The 23,400-nt window shown below is 44.6% G+C and overlaps 1 protein-coding gene across 1 annotated transcript in view; it reads right to left on the bottom strand.

Moving 5' to 3' along the window:
• TRPM7 (transient receptor potential cation channel subfamily M member 7) overlaps positions 1–23,400 on the bottom strand; it is a 2,096,104-nt gene that overhangs the window by 202,693 nt on the left and 1,870,011 nt on the right. The window contains exons 32-33 of the mRNA XM_085644243.1: positions 3,541–3,591; positions 3,375–3,440 (exon numbers count right to left, since the gene is read on the bottom strand). Coding sequence (XP_085500369.1) covers positions 3,375–3,440; positions 3,541–3,591 — 117 coding nt within the window. The remainder of the gene's footprint in view (positions 1–3,374; positions 3,441–3,540; positions 3,592–23,400) is intronic.

Here is a 23,400-nt window from a genome sequence, read left to right as displayed (position 1 = left end):
ATTCGATGACAATCCCCGCAAGATTTGAATCCGGGTATCCCTATGGCACCAGGAGTCGATCGACTCGAAAGAAGAGACAAAAAGGCCTTGAAAAACTCAGTCAAAAAGTGACTGGGGGTACCACTCTCTCCGGATCTGCGCTTGCTGGCGCGGAAAAAGAAAACAGACGTCAGCGCGCAAGGGCGGCGTTTAAGTAGCTGCCGCGATGTCATCTTGGTGACCATGACGCCAACAACGGACGTGGAGCCGTACTACGTCACCTTCCGCCGCGTAGGGGTTCTGCTGACGAAAACTTTGCAGATCCAGTCTGATGCATGGGGGTAATTCTAAGGTAAGGAATCTATCACTACGTGTTTCTTTCAGATTGTACGAATTGCCTCATTTAAAGGAGCATGTAGTACTGACCCTTTGCTATCATCAAAGGGCTGCCAATTGTATACTTCTTTAATTTACCAAGGGCACCATGTATGTTTAAATTGCATATCTTCAACAAGTTTTCCCCATTAGCTACATACTCCCAGCAAGTCTATTTCGCATAAACTTGCAGAAGTGGCATTTAGTGCGCTTAGTGCCTCAGAAGCATCTGCAGTGCATTATTTCGCTGAGCGGTGTTGATTTGAGAAAGGCTTAACTTCTTTTTCACGCTGCCGTGTATTTTGTGCCCAAACTTGCTTAAGGATTTCTGCTAACAGCAAACTATCTCTTTTCGAATCTGCTATCTCTTTTCCACTCTGGCACCGACATTAGTGCTACAATATCAGAAGCCCAGGTTTTTACAGGATGACACCCAACTCCTCCTGGCTTTTCATGAAAAGGCACTACTACCCTTGAATTCTTTCAAGCTCTGCTTGAAAGCAGTAGTGGATTGGATGAATGGAAGCTGCCTTAAGCTTAATTCAGAAAAAACTGAGATTATCTTATTTGGCACCAATTCTGCTCCGGAGTCTAGTGTTTGGTGGCTGTCTAAATTAGGTGCGCTTCCTCCTCGCCCCCGGCATGGGCCGCTAGAAACCTAGAGGCAAAATCTGATTCTAATCTTACTTTTATGCACCAAATCAATCTGTTATCCGACACTTGCTTTGCTAGGTCTCTCCGAAGGATGCTTCATCTTATTCTGGAGGACTCTTGGAAAATAATTGACCATGCCTTGGCCAAGGCTAAATTGGATTACGCCAACAGCCTATATTTGCGTCTGCCGGCTTTCCTAATTCAATGGCTCCAAACAATCCACAACGCTGCCACACGCCTAATCTTAAAGATCCCCCAAGCGCTCTCCAGTGTCTCATCACCTTCGTGATCTTCTCTGGCTTCCTGTCATCAAGAGGATCCAATTCAAGGCACTTACAATTGCGTTCAGGGGCTTTACTCATAAAGGTCCTCTCTACTTTAGAAGAAGATTTAAGCTCTATCTGCAATCTATAGCCTTAAAATCTAATAATCTAAAACTGCTCCAAGTCCCTTGCATTCACAAAGTTAGAAGAGGCGTCAGATCTTTCACATACCAGGCTTCCAAATTGTGGAATGCACTGCCACTCAGCCTGCGGTGTATTCCCATTGAAGCGGTTTTCAGACTCAGTCCCAAAACCCTGCTCTTTGACTCCTGTCTAGTGAGCATCTAGACCTGTGCTTTTCTTTAGGTTCTCTGTCTTTCTGTAAGAGCTTTCTGCTAGATCAGGACACCTCTTCAGAGGCAGCTGCATGCTCTACAAGTGCTGTGAATTGAATTCTAAGCAAGGGTTTGCCCATGAAAAATTGTCTCCTTTATAACTCATTTCAATCAGCCAGATCATTCATTAGATTGTGGCTCCATAAGCATTTCTAGTGCCAGGTGCCAATGAATGATCATCTTTGAATTGCCAGTGTCCTCAAAATACTTTCAATTAGCTAACCATAAAAGAAAATGCATGTTAGATTCTGCAATATGAAGACTGAGAGACTAATAAATGTACTTTCAATAGACAACCATTTGCGCAAAAGTAAACCAAGACAGCATGTTGAAGGTAGTTTCTGAAAGTCTGATGATAGAGCCCATTGCTGTTTTGAGGCCGAGAAGGTACCCTAATAAACTTTGGTATCCTCTTGAGATAAGAGCTAAAACATCCATCTTGAAGCATGATGTCAACCTTGGAGATCCGGCAACAACAGAAAGAAGAATTTGGAGGAAAGGAAACAAAATGCAGATTATGCTGTATTGAGGTACCACATAAACCTACAAAAGCCCGTGGTTGGACTCCTTCCTCTCAAACAAATATCTCCAGTGTCTATTCCATCAGAAAGAAATGTGGAGAAATTAAAATAGTAAATCAAACACATAAGTAGGATAAAGCGAGGGATACTGCACATGAAGCAGGGGCCTATCTCTGCCTGTCTCTATCTTGTGGAATGGTGCCTAGCAATGGGTAGCAGTTCCTGCTCTTTGGAATCATGACAGGTGATATCTGGGCCTGGAATAAATGTCAGTGCACTGATAATTGTTTGCGGGATGATTAATTATAACTTTACATTTCTTTAGTGCCTGATGTTTTCCAATCTTCGGTTTGGGCACATTCAGTAGTTTCTTCTTAATGTCTGGTATGCAATTGGAAACTCACTAAAAGTATATCCCTGCAAAGTGACGTAAAAGTGCATGAATGTAGTTAAGGAGGAACAAAAGTTCTAAGGAGTTTAAAGAACACGCTTCTTGATAAAGGCATTTTCTTTATTCCCGGCCAGAGGAAAGACAGAAATAGCTAGTTTTTCTTGCATTCTGGTGGAAACTAGGGTCTCCAAATGCTGATTTATATATTATTTTCTACTTCCTGGAGCGAGAGAGGTCTTTTCTAGACCTCTATGATACGGTATTTCCTAGCTATCTATGATAAATTTACAAATACATTATTGTCTGATTCTACTTGGATGACCATTAGTATAGCATACTATAAACTAGTTCCTGCCATAAGGAATACTACCCGGTCTCCCCAGTTGTTTCTAGTCTGCATGTTAGGATTATCATCTTGTGCAGTGAGATGCACAATCATTAAGGAGTAAAGTGTCAGAAATATCCTCAAATCAACAGAACATCAGACACTTAAGAACCTGGTCTTGGATAATATAGGGGTTAGATTAAGTATCACAAATGCATTTAGTAGAGTTGGGGTTTTATGGCATTCTCATAATTGTAAATTACCTCAAATGCCAACAAGGGCACACAAACATACTATGTTCTAAAATTATCATTTAAAACCACTGGATTTTATTTCACATTGACATTCTCAATTAGGGTGTTGAAAAACAATAATTAGAACCTAGTTTGGCTATATTTTGGCACCCATTTGACTTTCAGTGACACAATTTTCCAAAATGACTAAAGACAGAGCTTTGAAATATATTCTTACCCCTTGGAGGCACAGGAGTAAATGGAATACTCTGGGACAATCGCATCAAATTATTTCGTTCGACAGCTGAAGGAAAATGTAAATGTTTAATATTGTGAGCAAAAATGACATTTCATATTTTTACAATATAAATATCTCAGTATTTTATGTTAAAACTAATACTTGCCTGAATAAGAATAATTGATGTCCACAATAGGTTTGAAAGGTGAAACAATGCCTGAAATAACAAACAAAATAATTTGTACATATTTTATAATTACACATCCTTATTTTTAATCAGAGCAAAATCACTACCATCCTGTAAATGACAGCATTACATCGAGTAAACATTTTGGCAAGCTCCGCAACAACAATAGAATAAATAATATTGAAGGAAATATAAAGTTATGTTTCCACTTTTTATATTTAACAGGACTAAAGCAGAGAAGAACCCTAGTTACGACTGCCACAAGGTAAGTGGAAACGCAAACACAAAGCATATTTGATCTATTTGCATACTGTGATCTCTACTAAAAACAAACCAACAAACAAATAAGAAGAGGGGGTACAGTTCATGTTGCAAATTTGTGCAACCATGCAAAAAAACGTATAAAGGATTAGTTCCTTCTAATTGTGAGACGCACATTAAGTATATGATTATTAAGGTGATGATGATTCACTGTGTGCAATTCAGTGACTTCAAAGTCAAGGTAGCTAGAGATCAGGAATTAAGTTTTCTTTTTAATTTTTAAGAAGTTTAGCCTCCAAGAGGAGAGAGCGGTTGACTAAATTAAAAAAGAAAATCAATGTTTCAGTTAAGCTAACATTCTTTTCTAAATTTAAATTGGTCTCCCTACGTCGTGGGACAGTTGACTCAGCTTCGTCCACCTATTCACCAGAGTTTTTACATCAACATAAAAACTATTTATGACAGCTGTACAGGATGTGTTATCATCTGAAAGAATTGTACACTCAAAGCAATAAGAACATGAACTAGAGATCTATTTAATCCACTTGCATCCTGTAGATCTTACTTTGGCAGTCTCTCGACCCTGGTAGAATTTTTGAATTATTTCCAAAAGGAAAGCACTTTCATTGGTAGATTTTCATTCTGGTAGCACAATTTCTGGCACAGTTTTTCTTCTCAAGTGGAGGCACGTGCTATGTAATCTGGATGCCTCATCTATGGTGAAGCGTAACCTTGCCTCCATATCATCAATCACTGGCTACATGTGCCATCAAGGTAGAAAAGCGGGCAACGATGCTAGTACCACAATTCTCTAATTTCAATGTGTAAAGTATAATGAAATCATTCAGTCAATATTACCAAGTTCAAGGCTCTCTGTGAGGATGGCGTGCTACAACCCCAGATCAGCACTATGGAACAGTCAGTAGAGGTAAGGAAACTCAATTGTTGTTCAATTTTCATTATTATGTATAACGTACCATGTTTAAAGACTGTGATACTCGGGGTGGCACAGGGGTTGTGACAGAAACCAGACCCACACCATATTTAACTCTACACCCAGAGCCAAGTCCACAGCTCATTTTTAAACATTTCTATCACTTTCCTCAGTATCCCATCACAGTTTTGAAACTTTTTGCTTTTATTTCTTCTCTTAAGAATACTGATGTCAAATAGATATTATCTCATGCTTTCACTCAGAAAGCTTCAATAGGGATTTATTTATTTGGCCCCACTGTTGCAGGCATTCTGCACATACACAGAACTATGCACAGGATTATGGGACCTTGGTGTATAGGGGCTAAGCCTGCCTACCTCCTTAGTGTACACAAGCACAGGACCGACAAGCAATAGTGTCTCACTCGCTCTCCTACTCACAAACAGAGAAACCAATGATTAGACACCCCAGAACACAAAACTCTCGGATCTCTCAGGAATCGCTGTAACAAGACACACCTTTTCACTCACACTCTCGTACTTCTCCACAGTAAGATCTGACAGAGACACGAAAATAGCTTAAAATATCTATTTTAACTAATGCCACAACCAGCAGCAAAATGCATATTATCAATACAGTTAGCATTGCAGCAAGGCCATATATCATAAAGGGAATGTCATCTTTTAAAGACAGTGGATAAAGGACTATAAGGCATAACCAGCCCCCCCTTGGCAAGCAGAAGTATTATTATATAATAGAAGATCTCTGGGCTTTGTCAGCAGGCCCCATACCTCAGGACATAGATCATATTTCTACATCCCAGGTGTGGGTTGCTCTTCTCCCTGGAAAGGTCCCTCTCCAAGTGTGTATCCTAAGCATGCATCTCCATAATATCAAAGTACGAGTCTCCAGCAAAAACAGCTGCATTGGTACGTTTTGTCTACGTGCTACGGCCTGACCAGAACAGAATAAAAAGAGGCAGTGTTTATCGACCTTGCTCACAATGTTCAGACTAAACTCCAGGAACAGGCAGAGAACGAGCACAGCAGTGAGTTCTCATGTGAAAGGGATGAACAGATTCTTGCAAAAATAAAGACATGTAGTGTGGTGCGCAAAAGCAGTATCATGGCTACCGGGCTCATGCTAACTTAAAAATGTTGACAATGTACCTAGCGATCACGTGACAACCTCCCCTTGGCTAGGTTGTAGTGCATAGACAAACAGGTGTCCATGATAAGCAGAGCCAAATCACATTATGTTCCACCCAAACAGAGTCAATCAAAAAGGTCAAATTTAAAAACAAATAAAAATAAAAAATATATATATATTCCTCCATCGATGTTCTTTCACCTGAACATCCAATTCGGCAGCGCGCTCAAACAAACACCGGTCCACTATTCAGGTCAGTTTTTCTATTTTATTTTGGCATAAATAATTAACATTTCATAGTCCTCTTCAATCACAATCAAGACCGACGCGTTTCGGCGTTCTGCCTTCTACTGTGTCATTATGGGTTTGACTTTGTGCTGCTTACATTACAAGTCCTATTTCAGTGTCCTAGACCCTAAGTGACCACTAGAGCGATTTTACTTGTTGATTCTAGCAGCTTCTAACACATATTCTCCGCCATTAATGTTTAACCTCATCACACTGAAAAAAGTTTCAATACATTTAAGCACACATGATTTTTTTCTTTTCTCTTTTTTCATCCTCTTTACTCATTCCTTATTTTTATCAATTGTTTTTCTTTTTCTTTACGCCATTACACATTGTTGTTCAGTTTCCTATTTTATACATACAATTTTTAAAGTGTATATTCTTGTCTCATTATCTACAATTGCGTTGCACCTAGTGTTATATTCGTTTTCATATCATCATAAAACAAAACTAAGGACCAATCAGGTTGTGAATCAATTATTTCTCAATTTTCAATAAAGTGCCACGTGCTATCATTTAAAGTGACATGTGCTCTAAAGATCTTTTCCTCACTAAGAATCGTTCTTAATGAAAGTGTCACGTGCTGGCATCTAAAGTGACATGTGCCAAGCCTAATATTATTCATTATTAATTAAAGTGTCACGTGCTGTCGTCTAAAGTGACATGTGCAATGACTAGTTCTCACTCATGATGGAAAATACCAATGACTATTGGGGAATACTTCACCAATGGTAACCGTGATGTTACTGATCCACTCTATGCCCTTTCATATTCCTTAGAGCCCTATTACCCTTGTTAGTAACAAAGTGCAAAGTGTTCAAATAAAGTGATTGTGCCATTTTCTACCTGCTATAACTGTTTCCTTCCTCTTAAACAAGCGATTATCCAAAAATTAAGATGCTCATCGTTAACGCACAAGTTACTTACTTGTGTAACGATATATCTGTAAGAGACATTAGTTAGTGATAGATTCCTTACCTTAGAATATCCCCAGACGTCAGACTGGATCCGGGAAGTATCGTCAGCAGTACCCCTATGCGTCGGTAGGCGTCAACGTACGGCTCCATGTACGTCGCTGGTGTCGTAGTCCCCGAGATGACATTGCTGGAGCTACTTAGACGCGCCCACGTGCGCTGTTGTCAGTTCTGTACACGACTTTCCACGCCAACGCAGAGCCATGCAAGATACTGACCACTGGTGCATTGAAACTAGGGCCCTGATAGGAATGACCTTAACCTAAGAAATCAGTTAGCAGAACGGGGAGGATGGGTGGGGCGGTAAGGAATCTATCTCTAACTAATGTATCTTACAGATATATCGTTACACAAGTAAGTAACTTGTGCATCTGAAAGATACGTTAGTGATAGAATCCTTACCTTAGAATAGATACCCCAGCAATACCAACCCCGGTGGCGGGTATGCGAACCAAGATCACACCAGAAAGTCACAGAGAACAGAATGCCCAAAGAAGCCGTCTCTCTGGACTTGAATGTCAAGGCAATAATGCTTAGTAAAGGTGCGCAACGAGGCCCACGTGGCTGCCTGACAGATGTCTTGCAGGGGGACACCACGTCCCAATGCAGTAGTAGCTGCTGTCGCCCTGGTAGAATGGGCGCGCAACCCCACCGGAGGCTCCTTTTTACCCAGAGAATAACAGGCTTTGATACACAAAATGACCCAGCGGGAGATGGTCCTCTTGTGTACAGCCCGGCCTTTCTTGGTGCCTACGTAGCCTACAAAGAGCTGGTCATCCACCCAGGACGGTTGTGTGCGATTCAAATAAAATGAAAGCGCACGTTTTGGGTCCAGACAGTGGAGCCTCTCTTCCTCCCTGAAAGGGTGCGAAGGTGGAAAGAAAGTGGGCAAGGGGATAGTTTGCCCAATGTGGAAGGCAGTGACAACCTTTGGCAAGAAGGAAGGACGAGTACGAAGCTCAACCTTGTCCGGATGAACCGACAAAAAAGGAGGCTTACAGGAAAGAGCCTGGTGCTCACTCACACACCCAGCGGAGGTGATGGCAACTAGGAAAGCAGTCTTCACAGTTAATAAACTAAGAGGACAGTTGTGAAGCAGCTCAAAAGGAGCGCACATCAAAAAGGTAAGTACCAGATTCAAGTTCCACTGCGGCATCTCAAACGAAATAGGAAGGAAACGGTGAGTAATGCCTTTGAGAAATCTATTAACAACAGGAGACTTGAAATGAGAGGGCTGATTAGGAAGCCTGAGAAAGGTCGAGATTGCAGAAAGGTACCTCTTGATAGTGCCCAGAGCAGAGCCCTGCCGGGCCAAAGAAAGAAGGAACAAAAGGACTTCTGAAAGAGGGACAGAAAGGAGATCCACAGCCTTTGCTGTGCACCAAGCCACAAATTTGTTCCACCTCCAGGGATATACTGATTTAGTGGAGGGACGCCTGGCTGCCAGAATGACATCACAGACTTCAGGAGGTAAGTCAAACGGAATCAACTGTTGCCGCTCAATCTCCACGCATGTAGGTGGAGGCGGGACAGGTTCGAGTGGAGGACCGTCCCCTGCTGCTGCGACAGAAGATCCTCCCGAAGAGGCAGTCGGATCGGGGGATCCATGCTCATACTGAGTATCTCAGGATACCAAACTCTTCGAGCCGAGTCTGGGGCCACAAGAATGACTTGGGACCCGTCACGCCTGATCTTGTTCAGCACTCTGGGTAGAAGTGGTATAGGCGGAAAAGCGTACACAGACTGCAACTCCACTCGCAACGAAAAGCGTCACCAAGCGAGTGACGCCTTGGAAATTCCAACGCGCATAAGCGATGACATTGCGCGTTCTCTTCAGTGGCGAATAGATCTAACCAAGGCTCTCCCCACTGTTGAAAGAGACCTTGCGCCACTTCCGAGAGAAGACGCCATTTGTGATCCATCATGCACCTGCGGCTGAGTTCCTCCACCCTGGCATTCAAAGAACCTGCCAGGTGTTGAACCGTCAAGGAAATGCTGTGACGTTCCAGCCATGTCCAGAGGCGCAGAGCCTCTTGACACGGGGTCCACGACCCCACACGTCCTGTTTGTTGCAGCACCACATGGCGGTGGTATTGTCTGTGAACACCTGCACCACCTTCCCCTTGACAGAGGGAAGGAATGCCTTCAGTGCAAGAAGGATCGCCCGCAGCTCCAGAAGGTTGATATGGAGCCGGGACTCCACCGGAGACCTGAGGCCTCTGATCTCCGCCTCTCCCATGTGGCTGCCCCAACCCTAGGAGGGACACATCCGTCACCACTGTGTGCTCCGGTTGGGGAAGGTAGAGCGATCGGCCGCTGACTCAATGCTGATTCGTGAGCCAACATTGCAATTGTCGTGCATAGCCCTCCGAGATCTGGACGTAGTCGGACAGGTTCCCCTGATGCTGCGCACACTGGAACTTCAGGTTCCACTGCAGAGCCCTCAATGCCATCTGGGATGGTTGGTGAGCAGGATGCAGGAGGCCATGATGCCCAGCAGCCTCAAGGTCGTCCTGACCGAAACCCAGGACAAGGGCTGAAAGATCGTAATCATTGCCCGAATGTCCCGGACTCGTTGTTCGGGAGGATAGACCCAAAACTGCGCCGTGTCCAGAACCGCTCCGATGAACGGGAGCTTCTGAGAGGGAATCAGGCACGTTGATGTAGAACCCCAGGAAATGCAGAAGGTCGGCCGTAGTCTGGAGATGGGAGACAACTGTTTGGGGCGAGCCCTCCTTCAATAACCAGTCATCGAGATAGGGGAAGACTGATACCCCTGATCTGCGTAGACCAGCTGCGACCGCCGCCATCACTTTGGTGAACACCCGAGGGGCGCTTGTAAGGCCAAAGGGGAGCACCGAAAACTGAAAATGCTCCTGCTCTACCATGAATTGCAGGTAACGCTGGTGGGCCGGCAGGACGGGGATATGGAAATAAGCGTCCTGCAGATTTAACGCTACCAACCAGTATTGCGGGTCGAGGGAAGACGAGACTTGAGCAAGTGTGAGCATCTTGAACTTCTCCTTCTGGAGGAGGCGATTGACATTCCGAAGGTCCAAGATAGGACGCAGGCCTTTGTCCTTCTTTGGAACCAAGAAGTAGTGGGAGTAACAACCACGACCTATTCCTGGCATCGGAACGCTCTCTATGGCTCCCTTAGCCAAGAGGGCCATAACTTCCTGCTGGAAAAGGGCCAAGTGATCCCCCGACATGCGGTGGTACTGAGGTGGCATGGCTGGAGGGGTGGTCTAGAAGGGGAGGGAGTAGCCCCTTTGGACAAGCTGCAGAACCCACCTGTCCGATGTGATGGTGCGCCAGTGGTGAAGGTGATGGCGAATCCTGCCACCCACTGGCATCTGGTGGGCCTAAAACACTGGATCAGGAAGGTTTGGAGGCAGGGGCAGCAGAGGGGTGGTGGACTGACCTGCACGCTGGCCCAGTTACCCACCTCTACGGGTCCCACGTCCACGGCTGCGCTGAGAATGTTGCTGCGCAGGCCTGTGGCTTTGAAACAAACATACTTGGGTGCCCCTTCCTTGGCCACGAAAGAAGCAAAAAGCAGAAGCAGAAGCAGAATGAGTGCGTGTAACCGAAAGGCCTAAGGACTTGGCCGTAGCCCGTGAGTCCTTAAAACGTTCCAACGCGCAATCTGCTTTATCGCCGAACAGGCGAGTACCATCAAAGGGCATGTCCATCAACGTGTTCTGGAGATCCCCAGAAAAGCCAGTCATCCTCAGCCAGGTGTGACTGCGCAGCACCACTGTTATTGAAAACGCCCTGCCCAGCGAGTCAGCAGTGTCAAGACCACAACGGATAGTGAACTTGGCTGCGTCTCACCCCTCAGCAATAGCTTGGGAGAGTATCGTCCGAGCCTCCACCGGACACTGAGGCAGCCCTTGCGCAACCGTATCCCAGACAGAATGGGAATAACAGCCCAAGAGACATGCGGTGTTCACAGACCGCAGGCCTGAACTGGTGGAAGAAAAAATGTTCTTCCCAAACTTCTCCAGTTTCTTGGATTCTCTGTCCGGAGGTGCGGAAGGGAACGCGATCGGGGATGCAGAGGTTTGGACAACCAAGCTCTTGGGGTGGGGTGTTGGGAGAGGAAAACGGGGTCGCCCGGGGCCGGGCGATGGAGCCAGACCACGTTCTTGTCCACAGGAGCCCCTGTGTTGGGCCTGGACCAGGTGCCCAACAGAACGTCTAAGAGTGCATCCTTAGAGGGCAGCAGCGGCTCCGTAAAAGCAGAAGCTGGCCGAAACACCTCTGTCAGGAGGTTAGTCCTTACGGCCACAGTAGGGAGCTTGAGGTGGAGAGTCTCGGCTGCCCTACGCAACACCATAGAATATGAACCACCCTCCTCCATAGCCACGGTAGAAGGTCACCTGCATCGCCCAGATCCTCAACCCAGTCCGGGTCTAACTCTCATTGAGCTGCGAGAGGGTCCTCAGACCCCTCCCAGATCCCAGTCCTCCCTGTCCTCCACAGCCTGCTGAACAGGTGGAACATATGGACGTCAGTGGATATAGGGATAGATGTTCCCAAACGGCGTCTGAATCGGCGTCTGTAGACACCCTTCCGGCGACGTCGATGCCGGTGGAGGTCGTACAGGGTCCCCGTCCGGCATGGACGGGGATCCAGGCCTGGATCCACGGGGGTCCCTCGGCGTCGAGGCCGGCGTCGTCGTCGGGGCCGGAGCCGGCAACGTCAAAGAACGAGGAACCCTAGCCGGGCCCATGGGGCCCGAAGACGCACCGGCAGGGCAGGATGGTCCGAAGACTCGCGCCATGGCTGACAAAAACTCCTGCACCTGAGTCGGCGATGGACCTGGAAAGGGCGGGTAGGCCATCGGCAACTGCGTAGGCTCTGCCGGAGCCGCAGGGGCGGTGCCACCTGCATCATTAGCCACGTCGCGTGACCGGCTAGGAGAAGGCGAAGAGAGACGATCCTTCTTCGCCTTCTTGTGCTTCGCCTTACCTGACTCAGAGTGCAAAGACTTCGAGTGATGGCTCTGCAGCCGGTCCCGCCACCTCCCACGGGACTGGGACCTTGAACGGTGCGGAGCTGACTCCTGAGCCTCCAGCCACTTTCGGGACCGCTCCCGCAAAGTTTTCGGAGTCATGGCCCGGCAGTGGGAGCACGACCCGGAGTCGTGGTCGCACACCAGGCAGTAGAGACACTCACGGTGTGGGTCTGTCACCGACATCGGGCGGGGACAGGCCGCGCAGAACTTAAAACCGGGCATCCCTATGCACCTGTAGAGTGATATATACTTGAAAACAGAGACAAAAAGGCCCAAAAACTCAGTCAAAAAATGACTGGGGGTACCGCTCTCTCTGGATCTGCGCTTGCTGGCGCGAAAAAAGAAAGAAATGACGTCAGCTCCAGCGTCGTCATCTCGGCTACTACGACGCCAGCGACGTACGCAGAGTCGTACGACGACGCCTACAGACGAGCAGGGGTACTGCTGACGAAAAACTTTCCGGATCCAGTTTGACGCCTGGGGATATTCTAAGGTAAGGAATCTATCACAAACGTGTCTCTTTCAAATAAATATATACAGTCATTCCAGGATATTGTACTCTATTTGCTAAAGTCCACAAATGTAAATCTATAATACATACATGTGTTCTCTTAAATGCTACTCAGTTGAAAAAATATCTTTAATGCAATCCAATATTTCATAATTTCAGTGTCCACACTTATCACAAAGGTTAATTTTGTACATTTCAGTCTTCTTGGTGACACTGATATCACCATAACCATTACGAAATCATACATTTACAGATATTCATAAATGCACAAAAAGTTCTGCATCCTTGTCCATAGTGTTTCCGTTTCCATCATTGGAATCAATCGGGATTCTTGTTTACGCAGCTCACTTTCTCGGTTTCCACCTCTTGGATGGAGTTTGATGTGTTTGATGCCCCAATATGAGAAAGTTGACAATGATCGGTCATGCATATGATCAAAGTGGCAAGTCATCGGGTAGGACTTGGCCCCGTCTCTGATGGCTCTTATATGCGGTAAGATTCTTAGTTTCAACTTGTTTTTGGTGCTGCCTATGTACAGTTTGTTGCAGCCAGGACGGTCATGGGCCAGCAAGGGACCCACCAACAGATAATAATCCGGGTCAGCGCCTGATGTTGAGGAGAGGCAGATATCCAAGGCCAAATAGAAAGGGCACCGTCGGCAACGGAACACAGTTTGCACACAAGTGAAGTAGGCGAAGCAAAAGGTAAGCCCATAGCTCACACTGAGCGTTGCCAGTGGCAAGCATCCAAAAAGATGCTGCATTCGTTTACGGTATAGTCGCCACGGGCCTGGTCTGTGCAGAACCACAGGATGGGCATCCATTGAGCAAAAGTACCAGCACTCCACACGCCAATAAGAGGATAAGTGGAAAACCTCCGAAGGCGCTGAAGAAAATAGAATGTATAAAGGCCAGTAATACTCCAAAAATCGTCTGAAAAGATTAAACAAGGCCGGACCCTACAAGTTTAAAAAAATGTGCAAGGTATTCCATATAAGACGCATTAAAGATCTGAGAATCAATTCTCCAAAATGTAGTGGGAGATTTGTATTCAGCAGTGACTGAATCGCACTAGATTTTCAAGACACCTGCAATTAGAAGGTCTCCCGAGCAGAAGTGAGATGACCTCTTGTTGGAACAATAGCACTAACAAGTAACTCTTTCGGACCGCTACTATATACAGAATGCGTGCCCCTAACCCGCAGCACTTATGTTTTTTTAGGATAAGATAACTACCGTTAGAAAGCAATGGGAGTGTGGGAATTATTGAGGGAACTGGTGATCCTTTTCGAAAACAGGCCAAATTGGGCACTGATACGGTGCAAGCGCCATGAAGCTTAACTTGTGAACAAACTAATGCGTGTCCCACTGCAGACTAATGCGTGTCCCACTGTAGAATCCCAGTCATCCCCTGTCAGGAAAACCTCCTTATCCTCACGCAGTGAAAAGAAAACGGTAAAGTCCAAATTTTGTGGTGGAAAGTACTATCCAGTGGTTCAAATCTCCCGATAGGATAATGTTTCATACAAGCAGAAAACTGGAAATGGGTAAAGAAATAATCCTGTGTATCATCCACACTGAAGAATCAGCCTCTGCTATGGAGAATGGTAGCTGTTCTAACTTCTCAATATGAAACAGTGTGTATGTCGAATCCTTCATGGACAGAAGTTTTTGTTGATCTGTCAGATTAAAGGGTAAAAACAGGACAGTTGTATTTAAGTAATCCCAAGGCACTTTCCCATTTTTCAATGTTTGTAAAGTCCAGCCAAATTGCGTTATAGAGCGCAATTGATTTTGACCATGATACAAAACAGACACATCATTCTGTACAATGTCAATAACAGATGAAACAATATTGTCCAAAGTGTGAAGACAAAGTATTAATGCTGTGGTCTACCACATCCAAAACTTTACGCAAGTTGTCCTGATCTATTTGACGCAATGTGAAAGCTGCCTCTATATGGGACAGCTTCCAGATTTCAATATATGCAGCATATGATATCACACGAAACGGATGAAAGTCCCTGGTGGATAATGGCGCTCACCCTTATCAGTGCAGTACTGAATCTATAGTATCTTGTAGGTGCTCAAAGGGAGAAGGGTCACCCACCCTTCCCAATTTGTGATCCCTAGAGATCACACTCAATGCTAAATCGAAACCCGAGCACAACTGTCATATCACACACTACTGTGTTATCCGCAAATACAGTGCAATATCAAAATATTAGCCATTTGATTGACTCTTCTCTTTATTTTCTCTTTCGTTGGTCCAGCCAACACTTGTTTCGTCGCCCGGGAGTGCCCGCGACTTCCTCAGGGCTAATGATCCTTCCGCAGTATTAATGCTGTGAACTACCACATCCAAAACTTTACGCAAGTTGTCCTGATCTAGTTGACGCAATGTGAAAGCTGCCTCTATATGGGACAGCTTCCAGATTTCAATATATGCAGCATATGCAAAACGTTTCTGACGAGGAGACCGTGGACCTAAAATGAAATCGTCCAGATCAATGTCTTCAGATAAATGTGAGAGAAGTTGTTTCACAGATGATAATGAGGACTGTTCCAACCACCGTTGACACAATTGACCCACAGAATATGTAGTAACTGTATGTGTTTGTGGAAAGCAAGGGTCAGGTCTACTTAGCATAAATCCCCCCATTAACATTGAAAAACGCAACTGGTAAACATTAGTACTGAGGGGCCATATTAACCATTTCAAGGGAGCAATAGTAGACAAATTGAAGGTACTATTGTGGACCATAGCATGCAAGTCCTCTAGTGAATAATTTGTATACTGCTGCAAGCCGTCATAAGCTGCCAATGAAAGAAGTGAGGGAAAATTTTAATTCTTAGCAGTAGCTAAACCAAAACATGTAGTTTGTTGCACTGTCCGATTCAAGAATAACAGCGGTGACGGTATCAAACACCTCCAGTGCAATGATTCAGTTCCCTGAACCTGGCAACCTTTAGTACCCAATATTTATTTCAAATCAATCATGTCTTTCCAATAACCATAACCTCTTAAGGACAAATTGGTCATGAAAGTCGTAGAATATACTAATTTAGTATGGGTCAGCATGAATTTCGTGTGTGTTTGTGCAGTCAATTTATAATAATAGGATCGCAGGTCAGAAAAATTATAGCCTGAAAAGTAGAGACATTTATTTCTCTGAGTGGGGAAACTACCTTGAAATGGGGCAGGACAATGTTCCCATTGCGTATAATTAACCTGATTACGGACTGTGTTTGACTTTGTAAAAAATGATGATCATAAATGTTGGAAACAGAATAAGTCAGCATAATTGGCAGAATATAAATACAAATATTCAGTTTCAAAGGCAGTGTAATATTTTAAATCCGAAAATACCGAATGTACGGCATTAACATAACAGTCGTCGGAATGCATCCAGGTGTGATTGACGTCACCTAATGAGCAAGATGTATGGAATCTGACATTTTTCTGTCGGCCCGTATATTTCGTATTGAACTTTATCCCAAACAATGCCATCTACTACTGGCACAGCTGAAATGTGAACGGGGGATTGATCCCTTTTCATAATATGAGAATATATGTGGGGGGCCAAAACACCATCAACCAAATGTACATCAGAGCGTTCAGGCAAAAAATGACCATTAATTAAAAGAAAAAATACAGTCACAAATCCAATCCACATGAAGAGAAATACCATTATAAGTACCATCCAAATGTAGGGCCAAGGAGGAACCAAGTAAACCCTGCGAACCAGGAAAAGAAAATGAAAAACTGACTGGAGGGTTCCTCCGTAGTAGAATTCGATGAAAAAGACGAAGTTAAAGAAAAGTTGTTTCTGTCCATGTAATAACCAACAGTTCCCAGCCGACATAACTGTGGTCGGTCAGCATTAAAAGATGATTGGAGCGCACATGCAGGAATGTCCACAGTAAGCTCCATAGGCGGCGAGATATGATTTCGAGGTGTAGTCGTTTAAGATGATGACGAAAGAGGCAGTACAACAATTGAGGTTTCCACTTCACATCCCTGTTGTACAGTAGTCGCCGTCAAAGACCTCACAGGAAGTGCAACATCTCTTCACGGGACGGTTTTGGGCATACTCTTCAGTATCAGCCACATGGTGCAACTTGACATTTTCAATGGAAATGTAGCGATTTTCCTTGCGTCCAGGTAGTGGAGGCAAAATTACAGTTTGAGTCGAGGGACTGGTGCACGGTAGGAGGGACCAAATTCTTTTTTGTTCTCTATCTTTTCCTGGACCAGTTCTCCAACTTTAGGAAGCCACCCTATGACAGGGATCAGCACCGCTGTGTCTTCGGACGAGTGCAACTCAGCTTTAGCAAGAGTGTCTTGAGTCTTTTGTAGATCCTATAACATGGCATAATGGTATCTATGTTAAATGTTGCGGCAGCTGCCACAACGTCTAAACCATCAAGGTCTGGCACAAACATTTTGATGCCAAAGAGCATTTCGTGTTGGGGTCCGCACACCCATTATTTAGTGCACGTTTAACCCCATTTAACTGATTCAGCCAACTCCTGCCAGTACCCAAGACTCTAGCTGTCAAAAATTGCTTTACGTCACGGTTCATTTGCTCCACTATAGAATTGCCCTCAGGCCGGTATGGAGACAAAAATTGCAATAGCATCCCCAGCGACCTTGTAAACCTTAGAGGGAAATGCAAGACCTTGGTCAGAATGGAATGTACCAAAAGCAAATGTTCTGATAAAGACACACAAATCTCTAATAACATTTCGAGCACTACGTTGCGGCCAAACCAAAAGTAATCTAGTGCAGGAATCCACTGCAACCAGAATATGTTTATAGGCAGTGTTGGACATCAAAGGACCGCAGTGATCAAGATAAATACATCCAAATGGTTGATTTGAGGTGTATAGCTGCGTGTGAGGTGGACGTGCAACCGTGGACGGTTTAATCTGTTGACAAATGTCACAAGAAAGTACATAATTACGAGTCTGTCTATACAGACCACGTCACCAATAACGCTGCTGCAAAAGAGACACCATCACGGAAACTCCAGCATGTGCAGGTGCTATGCCTTCGTGCGCTGCAACTATTAAAGGAAGCCTGCAGTCCTCGTTGGGAATCAGCCGATCCCCAACGGACGGAATGGAAGCGAAGAGAACTTGTTCCGGTGATGAATGATAACAATACTTAGAAGTGAAACCTTGTAGGAACACCGTCCCATCCCTTGTACCAGCTATAGCTGCTAGAATGTCAATTTCAATTTTAGTCATGGACCTTGTAACTGCTGCTACTGAACACGTGGCAACTGTAGATTTGGTTGCCTCATCAGCCACAAAACTACCCACAGCATGTGCTCCCACCCGCTGATGGCCAAGAGTGTGTATAACGTGTGAGCGGCAAGCTCTCTTTAGGAGCTGCCACTCGAACCCAAAGCGTCTTATGCTTGATTGCAATACCTTTAGACTCCCGATAATTGTTTTGAGACCAAAAGAAATAAAGGACTGTACACAATAGAAAGAATTGCACACTATAAGAGTAGGTACATTTGGATCAGCGAATTCGAGAGCCAATACTAAAGCCTGCAGCTCAGCCAACTGACCCATGCAGTCACCAATACACTGTGTGTGGACTAAGGAAGACTTAAACTAACCGTCAACCATAGAGCTCGACACAATAGCACAGGCGGCCGAGTAAGCATATTTGGAACCAACGGCTGGCTGCGCACATCCGTCGGTATAAACTATACATTGCTATTGGTCAAGAGGAAGCAAAAACTGTGGTGCAGGATGAACCCGTTCGTACTGTAAAAACTCCTGCATCTGCAAGGATGGGCCAAAGATAAAAGTTACATCAGCCGATGTCAAAGAACTCGCCCACTGAATCCAATGCGGGTGTAAGGCCTTAGAATTCGGTACGCTTGCCTTTGTGACCGCCTCTACAGTTGCCACTCGCGACACCATAAGAATGAGTTTCCCCTGAGCCCAAGAGCGTTCCTTCAGGATCGCCATCTGTACTGCTGTAAGAATTTTCTCAATCAAGGAAAAACGCATCTCTGCTGATGTGTACAAATGCAAATTGTAGGCAATGGGGACTGTATCTCCCTCATTGAATGTCAGGTAAGTGACACCCACAGTACCAGGTACAACCCGTATGACCAAGTTAGTCATGTTGTCACGAGCTAACAAGATGTTGGTTGCAAGCAGATCAGACTCTAAAGACATAAGAATTTCAGTATGTTCTGGAAGCCGTCTGGTAGACAAAAAAGAGGGTTGTATCAACGTGTAAAGTGGTTTAATGCGCTAAGCATAATCAGGAATACATGTTCTTCCGAAATTCAAAAAACCCTGAAAAGATTGTAACTTTTAAGAGTAGAAGGAGGCTGTAACTGAGCACATTTCTACAGAAAGTGGGGGGGCTAAGCCCCCCCTTCATTAATGAGTTTGTATCCCAAAAAGAGAACCGCCAAATAGGCGATAGGGTACAAATGTAATTTTGCTAAGTCTCATAAGTCTGCAAAGATCAATATGATGTGGTCAACATGCACCAGATGCAGTATCAATTTGTCATCAGTCAAATAAATGTCATCGACGTAAGAGAAAGCATCAGGATCAATGTTGTGCAAAAGTGACAACATGCGCAGCAAACGCATTAGGGCTATTCTTATAACCCATGGGCAATCTTGTAAATCTTTTCTGGTTGCCGACTGCAGTAAATGCAGTCCAGTCACGGCTCTCAGGAGCCGAATTTTGACTGTAAAATCCATTGGAAATATCTAAAGTGTTTTTATACTTTTTTCGGACAATATTATTTATTAACGCGGAGCTGTGTGTGTTCTGTACGGCAAACATACGAACATGACTGTTCAATTTTCTATAATCCAAAACTATGCAATATGAACCGTCCGGTTTCGATATCGGAAAAAGAGGATTATTAATTGATGCAACACATGGTTCAATTACACCCTGAAATTCCAACTGGGCTAAAATGTCACTAACAGACGCTTTCGCCTCCCATTTGATCAGATATTGTGCGTGTGGCTGTGGCATTGATTTCAAAGGGATCTCATGTACCGGTGAATCTCTATCCCAGTCCACCTGATTACGATATACAGCTGGGGGTGAATGTTTTGATTTATTCTACATTCCGTCCATCAATTGTGTATCTTTTGTTTACGATATACAGCTGGCGCAAGGGCTAAATCCCATTCCGATGCGTAAGCCTGTTTAGCCTCTACAGAGACGTACCACGAAAAAATCTTAAGTATCACGTCTCCACCTTGGGAAGAAGCCAAAGCAAATGGAGGAGGCCAATCCGCCTCCGCCAACAAAATGTCGTATGACGAGGTAAGGTTATCCCAAAAGATACCCTTAATTATACATTGTATGTCACCTTCGATTTGGAGGACTATCTCATAAAGTCTATCAGGGGGTGCAACTTGTGTATCAGCTGTTTCCACTGTTATAAAAGTGTCAGTTGCTCTTGCCTCCAGACAAGGACAGAGGACCTCCTGTACTATGGTAACTTCCATCGCGCTGTCGAGGAGTGTCACAGCCCATCTCCAATCGAGGAGCAAGGTTCTCAGTGTCTGAGGCATACTTCGCTGTTAAAGCCGCAACTTTTTTCTTATGAAACTGGGCACGATATGGCTGTTGTCCCTCCAGTTTGGGTTTTACGTCAAACTGGTGTGACGGATCACAATGTTGTTGTGCGGTCTCGCCTTTTTAAAGATCTTGACGCTCCCCTCCACCGACTGTTGATCCGACAAGTCCTGTACGGAAGAAGGACAGCGAGGATCAGGAACCTGAAAGCTCTCTGGTGTTTTAATCTTAGAGCAGTTACGCAAATCATACCTACGCCCGGAAGCATAAGGTGTCGGTGAACCAGCGTGCGAACCCTGCTTCTGCTGTTACTGTTTATTTTTGTTCCAATTGTTTTTAGGAAAGAATGGACGCCCCTCCTTTTCTGCGGTTGAGTAAAAGGTTTAATTCCCAAATTATTATACCCTAATGATTTATACACCTTAGCAATAATCTTAGGCAATTTACATTGTTTATCCAAGTCAGCTACTGCCTCAAGGTGCTGACTAACTTGCAAACTAACTGCTTCCCCTTTTTATTGGCCAGTAACATATCGGAGACTATAGGAAATACACCAACCAGTCTCATCCCCAACTCAAGGGAAGCCTCCGTCCCGTGTTCCTCCTGAACCTTCTTATGAACCGTCGGAAGCACTGTCATGGAGGGGGTGCCAAAACAGAGAACACAGCACCGCGAACACCATCCCCCAATTGGTACAGTCTGCTAAATTGGGAATAAGACCTTTTGGTAAACTCATAGCAAGTATCCTGTGTTTATCCAAAGGAGTAGTATTGGGAAATACAGCTTCGAATTGCTCAAATCGCTCTGCTAACCAGAATGGTAAATTATCCCTATTCTGAGGATGCTTTCCCATCACTGAATTATTCATTATTGGGTTATTACCATGCCTCCATGTCCTGGTTGCTGAGGAGGGGCTCCAGCCAGAGCCTCTTTGACAGTGCGAGACATATATTGTATCACACTTCTGTGAATAGGAACTAAAGATGTGTAATTGACGCAGCTCTGCCTGTGAAACACCACGATAATTTGGGTGTGGTGTAAAACCCGCCAAAACTGGCCATGTGGCCCCGACGACCGATAAAGAGCCTAAATGGACCGCTCTAACAGGGTGAGGTAGAGCGCAATTATACCAGATGGTGTGCTCCCAAGCTGACAACGGAACTTCAAATAACCGATAAGGTCTGTAATACCGGGGAACCGCGGCATGTTCATATTCATGAAAGAAATTATCTTTCCCATCCACTGCCTAAAACTTAACACAAGAGTGAAAAACGTTGCAAAAGCAGCGTTCGCTTCAACCACCAAAATAATGTTAGCTTCCATAACCGGGACTTCATGTTGAGTCAAATGAGCAGTTAGAGCTGCACGATTATGTAAATAGAGTGGAAAAGCAGGAATATGGTAGCGCAACACTGGGTATTAAAGAAAAAAAACAAAACCTTTTCAAAATCAAAGCTTGAAAAACCTACAATCTCTAATATAGGAGGTAAATCCCTCGCACCCGGACGTCTCCGGTAATTGGTGAGAGGGGTTTGTGGACAAGCTCAAGTGCTACTCAGGGGACAACTACCAGACCAAAAGTTGGTGGCACCATGTTGCAGGGATTCTGCACATATACAAAACTATGTGCAGGTTTATTGGACCTCGGTGTATAGAGACTAAGCCTTCCTACCACCTTAGAGCCCACAAGCCCAGGACCGACTAGCTATAGTGTCTCACTCGCTCTCCTACTCACAAACGGAGAAACCAATGATTAAACACCCCAGAACACAACACTCTCGGAGCTCTCAGGAATCGCACTCTCTCGTACTTGTCCACAATAAGATCTGACAAAGACTCGAAAATAGTTTAAAATATTTGGGCGTGCTGTTTATTATTTGCAACTAAAATTCAATAAAATGCTTTAAACCATAACATAGTTATTTATTCTAAAATGCAGTATACGAGCTACAACCAGCAGCAAAATGCATAATATCAATACAGTTAGCATTGCAGCAAGGCCATATATCATAAAGGGAGATGTCATCTTATAAAGACAGTGGATAAAGGACTATAAGGCCTAACCAACCTCCCCTTGGCAAAAAGTATTATTATTATTATATAATAGAAGATCTCTGGGCTTTGTTAGCAGACCTCATACCTCAGGCCAAAGATTTTATTTCTACATCACCGGTGCAGGTAGCTCTTCTCCCTGGAAAGGTCCCTCTCCAAGTGCGTTTCCTAAGCATGCATCCCCATAATATCAAAGTACGAATCTCCAGCAAAAACAGCTGCCTTGGTATGTTTTGTATAGGTGCTAGGGCCTGGCTAGAACAGAATAACAAGAGGCAGTATTCATCAACCTTGCTCACAATGTTCAGACTAAACTCCAGGAACAGGCAGAGAATGAGCACAGCAGTGAGTTCTCATGTGAAAGGCATAAACAGATTCTTGCAAAAGACATGCAGTGTCGTGCACAAAAGCAGCATCATGGCTACAGGGCTCATGCTAACTTAAAGATGTTGGCAATGTCCCTAGCGACCACTTGACACCACCGACCAACTCCTCTGAAAGTCTTGCCAGCTATTGGAAGGACAGACTGTAGTTTTCGTCCATACGGGCCATTTTACTTTGAAGAGGAATACTTCCCCTTACAAGCAATGCTCTTTTCCTGGAGCGGCATGCTTTCAAGGTCATGCTTAGATGAGCCTGGCTGTTCTCTGTTTAATTGAATGGCCAACTTCAAATAAGAAGCATTTTGTTGTGACATTGTTTCTGACACTCGTCACAGTAAAAGAAGGCATTTTGTTGCTTTTGGGATAAAATAAATCATATCGTGTTAAGACATATCTTCCTTTTGTTTGAACTTTTAAAGCCAGGAGACATTTGGATAAAAAAACGTAAATTACAAATTTCCATGTGGCGTGAAAAAATAAACTAAAGTGGTCCAACGCTCTGGGACCATTAATGCAATAGTATGTTGTGTGCTGCACATGGGCAAAAACTATGAACTAATACGCTAGAATGCAAACCATGTCAGGGGTTGAAGCCTGTGACTGGGCTATTTAAAAAATAAAGAAAGTAGAAAGGCGTTAGTATAGCATTACAAATAAACTGTGTTTGCTAATGCTCCCAGCATT

This window comes from Triturus cristatus, chromosome 3_1, assembly GCF_964204655.1.
Source record: "Triturus cristatus chromosome 3_1, aTriCri1.1, whole genome shotgun sequence".
NCBI classification, from domain to species: Eukaryota; Metazoa; Chordata; class Amphibia; order Caudata; family Salamandridae; genus Triturus; species Triturus cristatus.
The sequence above is the reverse complement of the archived record's forward strand: the minus strand, read 5'-3'. Positions and strand labels throughout refer to the sequence as shown.